The following is a 17,812-nucleotide window of genomic DNA, read 5'->3' as shown; positions in this document are numbered from 1 at the left end:
GATGATAATGTTATTAATTCCCCAGGGAGGCAGTGGGTCTGCTCCGGTGGTGCCAGTGGTGTTAATGGGCGAGGAATGCAGGACGAGTGCTTTCCCACGCTGTTAGTTTTCCTCTGCCGGGCGTGTTTGAGACGAGGCTCTGGGCCGGCGAGGCTCTGCTAATGCAGCCAGAGTGCAGACAAATGGAAAGTGACACTTGTGTGTGTAGAATGGTATTTGTGGTGACGCTTTGACTACAGATAATAAAGTGTTCGCCCTGAGGTGATTTCGCCCGGCAAGCACCCCAGATGAAACTCACTTACTCAGAGAGGGAGACGGAAGAGACAGAGAGGGGGGGATGAAGAGACAGAAAGGGTTATGTGGCAAAGGAAGAGCACAAAGGGAAAAAAGGGAGAGGAGGTGAAGAGGATGAGAGAGAGAGAAAGCGGCAAAAAAAGATCAAGGAGGCATGCAGAGGGAATTCATCCATTTGTAATTTCCATGTTTTTATGGGTCAGAGGGTGAAACGGTCGTCTGAGAGGATGGTGGATGTTCAGAGATTTGTCCTTCTGACTGGACCTGATTTTAAGTGTGCACCCTTAAAATCCACCTGCTTTTTAAAATGATAAGAAAAATAAGAGACCAAGAACGTGTCTGCAGTTTGTTTTAGATTTATCGATTTTTTACATTTCATGGTTATTGATGTTGTAGGTACTGAAAGAAAAGGATGTCAGGCTCATGTGGAGGGTAAAATGTTTAAATCAGCAGTTGTTGGCAGGATCTGTGGGTTTGTGTGTGTGTGTGTGTGTGTGTGTGTGTGTGTGTGTGTGTGCGTTTCCGTGTGTGTGTATCTGCTAGTCCCTGTGTACAGAGTAGTCCTTCAGGATCAATCAATTCACAGTAATTTCCCCTACAGCCCATAAAAGCCAGGTCTGTCTGGAAGGGGCACGAGGTTGCCACATTGGACCAGCTAATTAATTTTCATGGCTGATCCAGTAACATCTGGCTTTAGAGATAAATTCTAACGAGAAAATGTAAACATGACAGTGTTCTGCTGGTGCAATATTTCACATTTCTTGCGAGGAAACCTTGGTACTTGAAACCTAATTAGCAGCTTCTGATTGGAGCCATTGTCCAGCATGGAGTTATACACACATGTGAGGCTATAAACACTGTGCAGAAAGTGGATCTTTTATTTTCTTCGGCTCCTTCCCTGTGTCATCTGGAGCTGTGGACCTTATCTCATACTGTATTAACACACACGCATCTATCGCCTGATTGCAGCCTGGATCAGTGACCTCCCGCTGCAGCCTGTGCACAGAGGACACCAGAATTAGGCTCTCACTTTGCTATTTCTTCCAGCTGCTTGTGCAGAAAATAGGGAGATTAAATCTCAGATAAGATTAGCTTTAATGAAATGAAGGATTAGATTTGGGAGTTTTGTCTAAGTTTTTCTATTTAAATCTCTTTTAACGATTAAATCCATTTTTGGACAAGCCCCGTGTCTGCGTGCCTGGTGAGGATCAGCGTGCAGATTTCTTAAACTTGTCATTATCCTCTTTTTTGTTTGTGCAACATGTTGGCAGGTTTAAAGGCCCAATAAGGGATTGCAGTATGGCACCCCCTGTTGTAAAGCCACAGCTTTTATTTACACAGTGATTCATGTTATTAAATAGCATAGAATAGTAATTTTCTTCTTATTAAGTGTCTGATCTTGATAAAAAAAAAAATAACCATATGCAACTGAAGAATAACACTTGTTTAAGGTTTATTGCAGATCTAGTTTGGTTTAAAAATACATAGCAATAAGCCAAGTGATTAATAATAAACATGAAGAATTATGAGCGACGGAGAGAAGTTGGGCGAGCAGCCCATTTTCTTTTCCTCTGCCTTAGAATATGCATTTGTTTGATGATTATGATGACACAAGCTGCCGCGGATACAGACAGCTCTATCCTCGGAGAAATCATTGCAGTTTGATTTTTATCTTTGCAATTATAGATAGCGAAGGCCTGACAAATAATTGCCTTGATTTTTTTTTTCCCCTCCTGGTGTTGTTGCTCAGAAAATCAGCCCTGAGATGAACAGAGGGCGATGAGTGTTCCTAAAAATGGCTTTTCTGATATCAGGCAAGCAGCAGGGTTCCCTTTCCCCTCACGTGCACTTGAATTGATTAGTACTCTGGCTGAGGGCATATTCAACATGTCTGCCCCCTGCAAGGCTGCTCTACCCTGTTGATCGCTGGCTCATACATGCGCTCTCTCCTCAGGAAGCTCCTGTGGGGTAGCGAGGCTTTGATTGAGTGGCAGCCGAGTCCACGGGACGCCTCTATTATTATCATCTCTACCTTGGCAGAGGGGCGGGGGGCTACGTCCAGGGGGCCTGGCCGACAGCCCCTGCTTTGTGAGCCCGATAGTCAATTAGAGGCAGCGCACTGCCGGAGACGAGTGGGATGCAGGGTTAATTGCAGAGGACCAAACAGCTGGCTCTATCAGGGCCCATTGTGTTTGCAGCAGTTGTCACGGCAATTTAGGCCTGGCTGTAATCGCTGACTAATCAGCCCTGTGCCAGATGACACCTCCATTAGCACAAGGCAGGTATTGTTCAGGACGCGAAGCCGCCTCGGCCCCCCCACCCCTCTCCACCCCATCTCCCCGCATGCCCATCCTTTTGACGGCAGACTCACCGAGGTGGGGAGAGGACGTCATAGACAATGATCCTATCTGCTAAGAGCTGAACAATAGCCTCAGGTCAAGGGTCCCTCCCGGGAACAATGCCGTTGAATCTTAAGCTGCAAACGCATTTGACAGGTCAAACTGTTTCCAAGCCCAGGGATTCTGATGTGAAGGATTTGAAGACTGCCAGAGCCATGAATTATTAATCTGATTAACTTCGTTACAATGAGGGTTGGGTCAGAGTGTCCTTTAGTGGGGGAATGGGGCACAAGACGGGCTATGACTGAAACACACTGTCTCCAACTTTTAAATAGTACAGATTAAAAGTAGACCCAGCAAACCCACATGCTCACACACATTTAACACGGACTGTCAAGCTGATCTCAATCCTGCACTGATCTCTATCTAGAGGGTTTTTACATGAGAACTCAAATGTCTGAGACTTGTTTCTGTCAGCCCACTTGTAGAAACTCTAATGAAGGAGCACATTTGAGAAAACCGCTGAATATTGTCCAGAAAGAATTCCCAGCGAGCAGGTGGGGTTGTCGCTGGCGTTTCTAAAAGGTGACAGATGCAAAATTGAAAAAACAAAAAAATGCAGAGGATGAGAATGTTGTGCTGCAGAATTAATACGACATCCTGTCTCCTGTCTCCTGCCTGCTGCACCATGAACCCCTCACCTGAACCCTTCCGGAGAGATTCCCTGGTTGTTGTTAACGCTTCTGACCTGGTGCATTCCATATGTAAAAGGCAAACTATGGATTTTTTGTTTGGACCCAATTGTCCAGATATTCCTGTCTGAAAACGGGGACATGTCTGTCAGGGATTGTGGTTGATGTTGGACTGAAGCTCATTATTTTCCTTCATCTCTCTTGTAATCTCAAATCTGTTTTTTTTTGTGTGTGTGTTTTTGCCCTAACCTCATCACAGTCTGCTCTCTTTGTTTGGCCAAAGTTTGTGTTTATTATGCGCAAGTTGTTCTGAAAACCTAATTGCAGTTCAACCAAACACTCCTCTCCCTTCATCTGAACAAGCACTCGTTTCCCCTGCTTGCCGGCGAACATGGTCTGAGGGGATCAAAGCATACGGTAAATAGGGATCCAGCCTTGCAGGAGTGGGTGAGGAGAGGCTGAGGGTCTTTTTGATGTGTCGGAGCGTTTTCTTCACTAATAAGAAGAAAACTTCTCCAACCTGCTCATAATGCTAACACTCGGGAACACTAATAAACGGGCATTCCAGGCAGTTCTCCTCTCCTTATTCATTTAAACCTCTAATTAAAATGCAAAGCATTCTCAGGGTCTTCTGGACTCGGTGGCGTACTCTCGCACAGCCTCTGACTCCCCATCTCCCCCACCCCTCCTCCACCTCACCTCACTGCCTGCTCTCACACCCTCTCTCTCTCTCTCGTCTGCATGGCTTATAGTGATCAACACAATTTGACCTCTCACTTGGAAGAAGTGCACAAAATTTAATGGATTTTTTTTTTTTTTTTACAGTCTAATCTAACCAGTTCCCTCTTTATTGCTGTTTTGTACCCAGTGGACCTCATCTTTACCAGAAACCCCCCCCCCTTTCACACACTCACACACACACACACCAAGGAAATTAGTTCATCAGAATTCAAAGTGTACTGCTGGCTAATTAAAGTAGTGTTAATTGAGTGTTCAGAATTGGGCAGCCCCCTCACCACTAAATGCACACAGATACACACATGCGATCACACACACACACACAATCACAGTGACAGCACCGGGTACACCAAGGACGTCGCGCTTGGGGAGTTTCATGCCAATCAAAAATGGAGAGAAAGGAGAGGGCCCATCCTGTGAGTGAAATGGGATTTCTAGATCATATCATGGCCTGCTGCAGCTCAGTCTGGGTCTGTGCTGCCATGTTATCCTATCCCAGCCCCGCTATCTCTGTCTGACCGCTGGAGAGTGTAACACTCCACAGATAGCCTCTCTCACTGCGTGCATCGTGCTAATGAGGGGTGGCATTTAGAGATGTGCTGCTCTGACACATGGGCATTGTGTGCCAGGCACTGGGTGATTAAGGACGAAGGTCAACCCATTAATTGCCTCCCTGCCATCTCCGCTCCCTGGCGCGTGATCTCCCAGACCGAATGCATGTGTTTGCCTGAGCTTTTATCTCATCTCTTATGCGCTTCAATCATATGCTTGGTTTGTTTACATTCCTTTCATGTTGAAAGTTTTCTTTTCTCACTTATTGCAAAAGCAGTGCTCGCCCAGGTTCCCCTGTTCATTTGCTATAAGCTGTTTCATGTGCTTGTGAGTGCACATAGCCTCCTGCTCTCAGGAAGGGAAAAAGCATATTCTTCCATCCCCAGGGGAAATAATTAATCCTTACAAGGCTGTCGTATGTCGAAATGAAGCGAGTGTGAAGCATTTAGCCCAGGAGGCATTGCAGGCTGTCGCCCGCACAGGCACCTGTTGTTGTCCCTGCCCTACATTTCATGAGAGAGCGCTGAGCAGAGGATGACAACATGCTTCACTGATGGCAAATGAGACACACATCTGCAGATGCAGGTTTTGTGTGCGTGCATGTGTGTGTGCGTGCGTGCGTGTGTGCGAGCCTGCCTTATTTTCTGTTTTTAGACATTGTGTTTGCATGCACGATGCACGCTGGAGAGTGTGCACAGGTGCAGGAAACCCCCTACCTTATGAGAAGGTGAGGGCTCACACAAAGGGGGCAGTGCCGGCTGCCTCAGAGGGTGTTTATCAGCCAGCACCATCTGTATGCTGCTGCTCATAGCTATGATCTACTGCAGCCTAAACCAATAAGTCACAGAGCGTCAGCCCAAAAGAGACTCTTTCCTTTAACCTCCATGTCCTCACTTATAGACTTACTGCTCTGGAGGAGAGAGATGTGGAGACCCCTGCACATCAAACACACAGTGTGTTTGAGAGTGAAATTACGCCCCGGTCTGTGGCCATACTTACTGAAATCAACTTTGCTATAAAAATTTATACCATGGAACTTTTTAAAGAAGAAGCTGGAATCAGAAGCATCCAGATGCTCATTTGCCTCCTCCTCCTCCTCTTCTTCCTTTATGCCTGTGGGTTCTAATAACCGGAAGCTTTTGTGGAGCTGAGATGGGTTTTGTAGGCCTGAAAGGCCTCTAATCCCTGTGGCCTGTGAAGTGTGAAACTCTTTGATGCCAGGTTGGTGTGCCAAAGGCTCTGCCTATTGACAAACAAGGGCCAAGCTGGGAAAAGACGGAGGGCGAGGGCTTCCTCCTCACTCTCAGAAGAAATGCAGGCTCAGGCATGGAAAATATGGACTCAGCCAGTGAGAAGGAATAGAATTAGCCACCCTTTAATGAATTTCCAGGCTGTTTTTATAGGTTTTTCCCTCATGTGGCAGTAATTAGGTGGAATGATGGGCATATTGCAGCTGGAAGCGTGTAGGGGCGGCAGGACCGAGGCCCTTGATATGCCTGAAAGCCAACTATCCCTCCTCATTTAGACCATGTGATGATCAAAGATGTTTTTTTTGCCCCCATGTAAAGAAGATCAGAAAAAAAAGTGTCATTCCATTTGCATGTGGACCAGCAATGTGCTTTGAAATTAGCTTGTTTTTCTCTTTTGAGCAAATGAAATAAGTCTCTGTCAGTTTTCCAGTGCGAGTCAGAACATCAAAGCGAATGGCACTGCTGTCACCAGGGACGCAGCTTTGCCTCAGTAAGGTTGGTTAGATCTCAGATAGGCTGGCCTGGCACTCTCTCCCTAAACCATTCGAATGGCACTAGGTTGGCTTACTGTTTATAGGAACTAAGACATTAAATTCAGGCTATTCATTGATCTATTTTAGAAATATAAATCCTAATTTGAGCTGAAATGTTTCTAATTTAGAAAGTATGTAGTCTGCGGAAGTAGCGAAACTTACCGGAATAGGTCTCGCACTAAATCCGGTTTCTGGGAAATTCAGTTGTTAAATACCCAGTTTCTTTCTTTTATGATATTGATCTTGTAGATGTAATCAGTTGTACAGTGGGAGACCCATGGGGTTGTTGAAATGAAAACCCCGCGCTATCTGTAAGGAGAGCTGAAAAATAAGAGATGTGACTTATTTTGCAATGGAAATGAAGTGAGTCCTAGTCACAGGCTGCACCCTGCAGATTCCTTGTGTCGCCAGGACATTTGCTGACGGCACAGTTATGGCAGTACATTTTTGTGTATTTTGTCAGCTTTTGCATAAAAATGACATTTTTGAAGGGGTTGCAAGTCATTTGTGGCAGCTGATATATTGCTTGTAAATTGAGTTCTTTTTCCAGCCCCCCACCCTTTTTGTTGCACTGAGCTAAGTAGCCATGAAATTGCCTGAATAATGTTGTTTAAATCCAATCTCACCGCAGCCCCTCACCTCTATGCCCAGCCCCCAAACAATGACACATGGTGGGGTTTTTTGAAAATTGCCATTTTCCTGTTTGCCACCTCGATTCACAATGGTGAAGCCCTGGTTCAGTGAGCGAAGGCTATAGCTAGTCTCGGTTGCCACGTGTGCACTGCTGAATTGAATTTTGGAACTGGGTTGGTTTCATTAGGCAAACAGTAAAACAGTGCATTTATATGTATGTTAATAGCGTGCACCTGCCTTTTGTTTGTTCCATCATGTATAGATTTGTTCATGAGAACAATAACACACCATCAGCTTCTCTTAACTTTTATTTGAACATGTTTCTGTCCTTGACAAACCATTTTTTGGTGTTAGCCTTGCATGTTTGCAAATTGCAGCACTTTTTTTGACTTGGCTCTGTTCTGATATAGTTCACCTTAACCAGGCTAGTAATTCCCTGTAGATGTTTAATAGTTTTTTTTTTGGTGAGCGTCTCTCTTTACGTTCTCCTAGATTGAATAAATGTGGAAATTCTGTGGCCAAGGGTAAGACCCAGTAAGTGATACCACTTATAAATCTCAACTGTGCCACTGCAATTAAACAGGCTTTTATCCCCTCCCCTTCATCCCTCCTTGCCTCGTATCCAAGGCTAACCCAATTCAATGCTAAAGAGAGTCTGAATTAATTTCACAATGCACTGATTTAACAGCGCCTAAGGTACCAGGCTTTGACAGAATGAGTTTTTAAAAAGATCCATTTGTCTAGGGATGAACTTCCACGGGAGGGTGTGAAAATGAGATGGAGAGAAATCTCACATGGAGGAGGGGAGTGATGGAACAGAAATGAATGTCAGTCCTGACTTACACTTTGCAAACTCTTGCTTTGGTCGTTCTGCAGCGTGTCAGCTGTTTACATCTGGTTTTATTCACCTGCTCTTGAGAAACACTGACAGTTTTCAGGGGTTTTATATGAAGTCACTGGGATGTTGTCAGGTTTTAACCATTGCAGCGAAGTCAGGATTATTGCAATTGATTGATTGATCTGACTCTGTGACTGCCATTGCTGCCAGCTCCTTAGATGTTTCTGGTAATTAAACTCCTGGTCTGCTTCTTTTAGACATCTTACTCATCCATTTCACTCATGCTTTTCTCTCTGTTTGTCTCGTAGGTGAGCTTTTGGTGCCCGCGCATTCCCCCCGCTACCCCACTGCGGCAGAACTTGATGCCTTCGCTCAGAGGACAGCGAACAACCCTCTGGCCATCAAGATCTTCCCCACCAACATCAGGGTTCCCCAGCACAAGCACCTTAACCGGACTGTGAATGGATATGACACCACAGGGCAACGCTACACCCCCTACCCAAATATCCACACAGGGGGCTACAATGGCCTGCTCGCCACCATCAGGGCCTGCTCACCCTCATCAACTTCCACCTTTGTCCCTTCAAAAGGCGTTCTCAAGAACTCTGAAGGCAGACGAACTAAACTCTCTCCAGCCCACATAGCTATTGCTCCATACCCACCCCCTAATAATAGCACTTTAGCCAGTGGCCACGGCCAAATGGTATACCACACCGGGCCCTCGAAGCCTCCAGAAGGACCTGGACTCTCGGTCCCCCCAAATGTCACTGTAGCTGGCTCAGTGATTCCAGTAACAGGGGGCCGAGGCCTGGCCCTGCCCCCACAGTCCAACCTCCCCTCCATCCAGAGCATAATTTACCAGATCAACCAGCATTGCCAGGCCCAGGCTCTGCAGCAGGTGTGTCAAGGGGCTGGCGCTGGATCATCAAACTCCAGCCCCTCCAAGCTGGGAACAAATGTCATGGGGGTCTCGTCTAACTCCTCAAGTGGAGGCTATGTGGTCGGAATGGGTCCCCAGGCTAACATGGTGTACACAGGGACAGGACTGCAGGCTCAAAATTCTGAAGCGATGAAGGCTGGTGTGTACGCAGAAGGTATGGACTACATCCTTTGGCAGAAGCAGCAACAACAACATCAACATCAACAGCAGCAGCATCAGCAGCAACAACAGGCTGTGCTCCGCATGTACAGTGGAGGAAGTGGAGGAGGGGGCGCCATCAGCAAGTCCCCCGAAACTTGTGTTCCAGGGGGAGGGATTATGGCCGGCCAAGTGTCCTCCTCTTCCTCCAGACCTTATCACATGACAGCCAGTGCCAGCGGAGGAGGCGGGCTGGACAAAGTCAACTCTTCCCCTTTGAACTGCGTGGGTATGCATGGAAATTTCTCAGTGGGTCAATACTTTGCCCCGCCATGGAACAGTGTGCTGGTGACACCTGACAGTGACTGCTACAACCCCCAGGAGCTTTTGGGCACCTCCGCAGGTGGACCTGCCACAGGGCACAGAGAGATGGGCTACCCCCACCACCATCACCACTACCACCACCACCACCAACACCCGGCTGTGGACAGCGGAGGAGGCTTGTGCTGCAGCCTGCCCAGTAAGAGCATGTGCAACACATCTGTGCTAAGCAGCAGCTTGCAGTCTCTGGAGTACCTGATCAACGATATCCACCCACCCTGCATCAAGGAGCAGATGCTCGGCAAAGGCTACGAGACTGTGTCTGTGCCACGTCTGTTGGACCACCAGCATGCACACATCCGCCTCCCTGTTTACAGATAGAGGAGGAAGAAGGTGACGAGAGGAGACGAATCAAGAGTTGTGAATTTGTGAAGAAATCAAAGTTTAAATAAAAAAACAAGACGTTTTTTTGGGGGGGCTACGGAATTATTACGAGTGACTGGGCTTTAACTAGTGTGGGAGCTTACACCAGAGCAGTTGTGCTGTGTGACCCTATGGTTTGGTGGTTTCAAAGCAGGCAGCGGGAATCCCAAGTATGAGAGGTGATAGTGACTGCCAGTGGGAGAGAAAAGGGATTTCAAGATTCTCCAGATGTTCCATTGTGTGGTTTGCCAATAGGAATTTTGGATTGATTGTTTTTTTTCTAGTTTTTTGTGTTTTTTAATTATTATTTGGTTGTTTAACTTGCCTGAACATTTTTGACAAGAATCATAGCTTGACATGAAGTGCATACGCCACTTGTACCCCCCTTCCAAATACTAAGGATGAAGCTACTGTGTAGGTTGTCACTGAAATGGTCTTAAAAGGGCCAAGGTTTAGGGCTGCTCTCAAAATCCAAAACTCTGTAACAGTGCTCACACACTCACACACACACACACACAGACACACAAACACACACACACACACAAACACACACACACACGCATACATTTACCTATACGCAAGAAGAATAAGATTATAGGCAGTACTCGGCTGTTGTGTACAAGGATCATAAGGTTGAATTAGTACAATATTAGTTATTGTTGCTGTTATAATTGATACATAAATTGCACTGCTTGAATCTTGTTAACTTTGAAGTTTGGATTTGGGTAGTTTGGATATGATATATTTAAGAAACTTGAAAAACTTGAACCTATTTTTGTTGTTTTATATATTTGTAGGTTTATTATATGCATTGGCTGCTATGGGGAAAAGTGTCTCAAATGCTTTTATTTTTTCTTTTGTTTTCCACTTTTCTTTTATGATTTAATAATTCCTCTTTGAGCTGATGTGCAGGATCTTATGTCCTGGTGTGAGACATAGTCGCAGCAATGGTTCTGTAAGAACCTGGTTGGAGAGCTCTTCTGTTTCATCCTAATCAACACTGGAATCTACAATAAATCTTGAAATACTTATTTAAATGGAAAATGTCACAAAAACCTACAAAAAAAGAAATGTTACAATGAAGAATGTGATCGGGGGGTTATCGACATAACCTCATGTGTATGTTAATGCGTGTATGTGGCTGAGTGCATGCGCGTGTGTTCATTTTAGTTTTTGTTCTTCAAAATCCTCAGACTTTCTTTATCTGTATCAGGTCATTACAATTTTTTTTACCACCATGACTGAGACAAAAGGATTCAGCAGTCCAATGAACATCATATCTGAGTAATGTACAGGAGATCTTTTGTAAATCTCACTCCCTTTTTATTGGATGCTTTTGAAATTCACTGGAGGAAGTACAAAATCAAGTTCTCACCTGACTCCCTTATAACTGTAGTACTGTAGGCCCTTCCTCGGTCAGGGGTTATCAGAATGACAGAGAGAGGCAGACACACGTGTAAAATCCTACTCTTCTTCTACCCTCAATCTTGCAAAGGAGAACAAAATGAAAACAATCATGCCCTACCCTCTGGTGTCAGACGAAATGAGACGATGCCCACTTGCTCCTCCTTGTCCATTTCAGCCCCATGGTAGGGATGCATTTAGCCCGGGCCAGTCTTAACTTGATGATTCAGAGCAGTGAAATATTTATAATGACTGTGAGATTTCCTTGAATGTACTGCACTTAAATTACTGCGATGTTTCACTGCCTTGTGGGACTCAAGTGAAAGAGAAAAATTGGATCAGTGCAGCAGTCCTCTGGTCTTAAATTAGCATTTCTTTTGTCAGTCAAATTTCTATGGTAAATTGAATTTATTAACCGGAGAGAGAGAGAGAGAGACAGAGAGAGAGAGAGAGAGAGATAGAGAGAAAGAGAGAGCGAGAGAGACGTCGCTTTGTTGTTGAGAAACACTGGCATCAGTCTAGATTTATGAAGTGCAATTATTATGACTGTATTAACATTTTTTCTCTGAGCTTACACCAAAAAAATGTAAACTACAGTTGTCAATACATTCCCAATGTACCACATCCCTAATCCCTATTCTTTTTATTTTTGTTTTGAGGTGTAAAATAAATTTCTTTAAGAATATATTCAGAAGGCCACATCTTGGCTTTGAAGTCTGTCATTATTTTTTTTACCGATGTCCTCTAGAAGAAAGCGGGAAACTGGGCCCCTTGTTTCAGTAGCTCCAGAGTAGAGCGTGATGTGTGACGTAGGTTCTGTTTTATATAGCCCAGATAAAAACTTTTTTAATTGATCTTATTTTAATGTTTAAACTTTGGCCACCCAAAGATAAAGGGCAAACAGCAAACAGAAGATTTCAAATGATTCTTCAACATTGAAGATTCTTTTTAAGGAGACGGATTATTTGATATTTCTCTTCCCCCTGAAGACAACCCTCACCTAGTCTAAACTATGAGCCTTACATTTTCTGGGCTACTGGTATTTCTAGACAAGCCACTGTCTTTGAAGGCTTACAAAGATTGCAGTCTAAAGAAAACCAAGCCCCTTGGCTTAAATTTGCACAGTAAGCCTCCTTAACATTCCACTGAAATTTCTCATGTTGTTTCAACAGCTTAATACTCCAGCCACAGTCTGATTCCAGCATATTTTATGTCTTGTAGAAATATTTTGACAGATTTACAGATACATCCCAGCCCTAAATCCCCAGCGCTTGGCTCCTGCATCCGAGCATTAAACCCTGTCACATGATGTTGGAGTGAAGAAGAGACACTTGAGGCGGTCGAGTTTCTGGTGTCTGGCCTTTCCCACCGCTGGACGTCTGAGGCACCAGGCCTCGTTGCTAATGGGACTATTGGGGGACGTCTGCTGCTGGACACAGCCAGTAGTGAGTAATCATTCACTCTAAGGGTTGAAATGAAACCCTTTTAAATAGCAAGGGATTTCCTATTCGACACAGAAAGGAATCTGGCCCCTTTGAGCAAAGTTGTACTGAATAATATTCAGAAAGGCGACACTAAATAAAGAAAAAAATGTTACTTTTGAAAAAAAAATGTCAGTTTCAAAGCAGGTTTAAAAAATCCAAGGGGGTGTTTGGATATTTTGGATATTTTTGCATTGTGGCCACAGTTTCAACTGTACTGGCTCCAAACTGTCTGTCCCCCTTGGTCCTTAACATATATTAATGAGCTCCTATTGATGCGATGCATCTTAGCCCCTGTATCTCTGCTCAATTCCACTATTCCCGTTTTGGACAATGGACGCCTAGCCCATATTAGGATAATAGAATTAAATTTCAAATAGATTTGTGCCTGAGCTGATCCGTGCTTGGCTCACTCAGCTGCAGAGGCAGAGTGGCATATGGCATGTCATTATCTAAGCCCACCCTCCCCCTGTCCGGGGCCAAGAGGGTTCAGCAGTGCTTAAACAAACTGAAGGTTAGGACGGGCTGGCGTTGAAGGGGAGGACAGCAGGGTTGGCGGTGGTGGTGGAGGGGTTGCGAAGTGGGGGTTGCAAAATCACAGCCTCCGCAGAATCTCGAAGGGCCTCAGCACCACACCATGGCGCCCGGGCTCAGAGGCCTGCTTTAAAAGCTGGGCCGTGTTTGATCGAGGGGATTTGTTTTCTGTTGGATTATACATGGTTGCTCCCTGCCTGGCTGAGGGGCCCTGTCAATGTGACAGATCTCAGTGAAGAAGAGAAAAAAAAAAGCGCGAGAAAGATACAGGGAGGGATTTTGGGGTCAGAGAAGCCTCGAAGCATCAGTAATCAGGATAATTGCCATGTTCCTGGTGCTGGTCTTAGCCTCCCCTCTTTTGGCTCTGCAGCGACGGAAATCACCGTCTCACTCAAAGACTTATTGTGCCTCCATTTATGAAAATCTCCGCCAGTAAGATCCTCATTTGTACTTAACTTTGAAATGCTTGCGAAAATATTTGAATCGGTGTTGCCCATGAAAATGATAATTTACGCCATTCAAATCCGATGTGAATGATGACGCTCAGATCTATCACTCTGTGGTCTCTGTGTGGCTACACACTATTGACTGTTAACGTGCTTTCAAGGGCAACGAGACACTCACGAGGACGGCCCGGGGGAAAAGTAGAGGGGGAGCTGTCTTGGGCTGTTCGTAAAAATCCCTTAGTAAATCCCAATAAGTCCATGAAGACCTTAACCCAGTGCAAAGGTCTGGTTGTATATTATGCACCTTTAAATACTTCTGAGTGGGAAGGAGAGACGGACGGACCCGTTCAAAGGCGGGTCGGCTCTTTCAATCTTAAAACAGAGGGGACGTGAGGGGAGGGAGGGTGAGAGAAGATAAAGGCAGCTGCTCGCTCTGTGGAGTCCTGGCGCTGCTCTAACCTACAGATGACAGAGGGGGTGGTGGGGGGGTGGGCAGCGGCGTGGGGGTGGACATCCCCTCCATGCTGCTTTGGTCATCCTCCACCATGTCCCCTGGCTGCCCTTGGACCCTTGGGGCCCTCGTCTCAGACTTCTTCCCAGCATCCCTCCTTAGCGTCAAAGAGAAGGAAAAAAAAAAAACTCAAGGGGCCAGTCCTCTCCATTGGGCTCCTACCTAGCAAGAAAATACTTTAATCAATAATTCACATGGTCATGAGGACGCTTGTATAGTTAACCCGTGAGCCCTGTAGCTGTGTTCCACAATATCATTGCAAGATTCGTTGTGTTCTGCCACAGTTGGAGCACAACGGCAGCTCGTGAGTGCTACTGAATAAAACCGAATGGGTTCATTGTCGACATCACACAATTTAACTGTGTCGTAATTAAAATAACATTAATTTAACGCAACACAAGGTAAACAATCAGCACAGACACAATAAATCAGGATCTTTTTTTTCCAAAGGCACAGCCCCGGAGCTCTTTTCTTAACAGGCAATGCAGCAGGTCGGAATTCCTCGTTCTTACAACGTTTTATTTCCTCGCCATCGAAACCCATGTATGTTCAGCTGAAAAAGCTTATGGCCTCCAAATATTCATCTAGTTTACGTGGTGGGTATATATCGCTGTATCCAATCTAAACACAAAAGTCTGGGGATTTTGCTTTTTTCTTCTTCCTGTTTCCTCTCACTGTTTGTGTGGCTCTCAGCATGTTGCTGTGGACAAACAGGCCTGGGTTTTTCTTTCCCCGAATGATCTCAAATGCACCGACGCTGCCAAAGTCTGAGGGTGCTGCAACCTTGAGAAAATAATATATATGGAAATGGGAAATCTATAAAGCATCTCTCTTATTGTTCTCCCTGCAGTGTTGTATTTATGTTCAAAAAAGATTTTGTCTCCTCAGGATGAAAAAATGTTAAAGATTCCTTGCTTTTTTTTTGTTGAGAAAAAAAACGAGATTATATGAGTCTTAGATTTCGAAATAAGAAGTCTGAATATTAAAAAAAATAAAAGCTGTAAAATCCTTTAGTCGTGGGGTTTTCAACTTTGAATGTGCCTACAGCCAAGCATCCCAGTGATTGCTTATACCTTCTACTCCCTCTCCACTTCTGCAATCTCCCCACAACCATCATCTTCAATTTGCTGAAACTGCCACTGTCCCTCCTCCATCCCGACGACCACAGTAGATCTTTTGTCTGTTCCTCCTTTTTGTCAATCTCAGGACTGAAATTTCTTTATTTTAATGTAGATGGTTGGTTTTCATTTGACCTCTCCTCTCTTATGTATTATTGTTTGAAATAAGTAAATAAAGCAGATGACTTCTACACTTGTCCTGGTGCTATATACTCGTCCATAGTATACTTCTTCTTCCGTTCTTCCGTTCGTTCTTTCTTTCTTTCTTTCTTTCTTTCTTTCTACCTATTAACTCTACTTTGTATTGCTCATGTTGGAGGCTGTATAAAAGCAGGCAGTAATCAAATGAACTCTTTTTTTCTTTCTTTCTTTCTTTCTTTCTAATAACTCATCCAAGCCCGTCCTGGTGCTATACTTCTCCATGGCATATTTTTTTTTTTTTTCTTTCAGTCTTCCTTGCTGCACTCCCCTTCTTAGACATTTTGTAAGACCTCCCTGTAATGATGGTAAGCATATTAGTCTCAGGATTCACGTTGCACATCACCACCATATGCTGGCCCCCTTCAATCCTGTTGTTCACTTGACCTTTTTCACCTTGTGCAGGGGTACATAGTGGCATCACTGTAAGACCTCACAGGACACACAGTGGGTTCGTGTCATCACAGGGAAAAACGACTTCACCTTGGATAAGCAAACGCCCGAGAGTGAAAGAAAATATAACATGGGAATGATTGACATTTTTCCGGGATGAGGATTTGCTCTAAAGCGCAGAGGCAAAGGCGAGCTAAGACTCTTTACACACAATTTACCAAAGTGGCCCAGACAAGGTGTCCTCCTGTGAAGCATTGATAATTCGGGCGCACAATAACAGGGAACATCAGTCGTTTTTCTGAACCTTGTTTGTTACAAATCATCACGCTGACACTGATCTTCATCACTTACAGCAGGTCACACTCCTTCTGCTCCAAACGCCTCCAAAACAACAGAAATGACCACAATGTGAATGCTTTAGTTTCCTCCTTCAAGGAAATTATTGTTTTCGTCTGCATTTGTTGATCGTTTGTTTGTTTGTTTGTTTGTTTGTATGTTATTAGTGTTACGTAAAAACTACTCATTCTATTTCTATGAAATATTCTGTGGAGGGGTGGTGATGACCCATGGAAGAACTCATTGAATTTTGGTGTTGATTCTTGAATTATTTCACTTTCTTTATTTAGCAAGGTATGTTTCAAATTTTCTTGAACTTCAATCATCAATCAATCAATTCTGTCCAGCCCATATTCACATATCACAATTTCTCTCATAGGGCTTAACAAGGTGTGACCTTCTCTGTCCTTAACCCTCAACAAGAGTAAGGAAAATCTTCAAAAAAGCAAAAACCCTATTAACAGGGGAATAAACTTAGAAACCTCAGAGAGAGCCACATGTGAGGGATCCATCTCCCAGGACGGACAGAAGTATAATAGATTCAGCGGGTAATTTAGAACATCAGCAAAAACATTGATTAGAAGAAACAATTTGTAGCATAATGGAGGATTGTGTCAATGTTTACAGTATTTATACATAAGGAAAGTTCTGATTGAGTCAAGGATCAGCTGCCACCACCATCAGAAGCCACCATGATCCACGATCCACCACAACGATCAGACTTGTCAGAGAATAATTCATTGATCCTGAGAGAAAAAAATTCAGGCATATTTAGGAGACTGATATTTATGAGCTTGTGACACTTGGAAACTAGTGAATTTAAATGTGGCTCCATCAGGGGACTGTGGAGCCTGAGATGAGGTATGCACTCTGCTGAGTCTCATTCTAGTTCTGTATTGTGTTTGAAGTTCCTTATTGATATAGTCCATATTCTTTACTTGTCTATTTATTGGTAGGTTTTTGCCAGCATAGTACAGTCTTACGACACACTTCCTGAAAGAAGGGAACACAACATACACCAAATCTAAATGTTTAACAACACAGTAAAGAATTTGAGACTGACACTTTCCCTTCTTTTTTCTCCCCTCACTCCCAACCTCTCCACCCACCTAAAACATCAGATAAGCCGTAGACTGATGAGCCAGCCGCCTCCATCAGAGCGTGTGGTACTGGGAGACTGCACACTGATTTCATACGCGCTCGCTCAGACAGAAAAAGAGCTCTGTGGAGCAGAAATGCTTCTCTTATTAGCAAAACTCATTCACCTGCACGCCACATTGAGTCCCTGGCAATTTCACAATAAATCATGAGCGATGCCTACGGAGGCCGGGGCAGCAGGCTGACGCTCGGCCGCGGCCGTGCCCTCGGCTGTCAGTTTAGACACTCTGAATCATTTCGGGTTCAGCAGCCTCGTTTCATCTTAGATGAACTGAAAGGTCATCTCGTACGCCACCTAACCAATATGTCTCTGGCGCCTCATCTCCCAGTGCTTCCAGTGATTGCTCATTCCATTTAGAGATAACGCACCTCAGTGAAATATGTCACTCTGGGGCTCATGGACGGGATATCAAGGAATTATTTCTAGGAGGAGAGTTAGGACTGACTTTAAACTATGTGGATTTATCATTAGGCCCGAGCCTGATTTGAACCTTTAGTTCGAAGAATGATTCAGTGATCTTTCTACCCATCGACGTCTTTTA

The 17,812-nt window shown here is 44.5% G+C and overlaps 1 protein-coding gene across 3 annotated transcripts in view; it reads left to right on the top strand.

The window, feature by feature from the left end:
• Positions 1–15,376, top strand: part of fam222aa (family with sequence similarity 222 member Aa) — a 50,860-nt gene extending 35,484 nt beyond the window's left edge. For all 3 annotated transcript variants that reach the window (XM_062382028.1, XM_062382029.1, XM_062382030.1), the window contains exon 3: positions 8,178–15,376. In XM_062382028.1, the coding sequence (XP_062238012.1) occupies positions 8,178–9,649 (1,472 nt within the window). In that variant the 3' untranslated portion in view covers positions 9,650–15,376. The remainder of the gene's footprint in view (positions 1–8,177) is intronic.
• The last annotated feature ends 2,436 nt before the right edge of the window (positions 15,377–17,812 follow it).

Source organism: Platichthys flesus, chromosome 3 (genome assembly GCF_949316205.1).
Source record: "Platichthys flesus chromosome 3, fPlaFle2.1, whole genome shotgun sequence".
NCBI classification, from domain to species: Eukaryota; Metazoa; Chordata; class Actinopteri; order Pleuronectiformes; family Pleuronectidae; genus Platichthys; species Platichthys flesus.
This window is presented reverse-complemented; position numbering and strand designations above follow the sequence as displayed.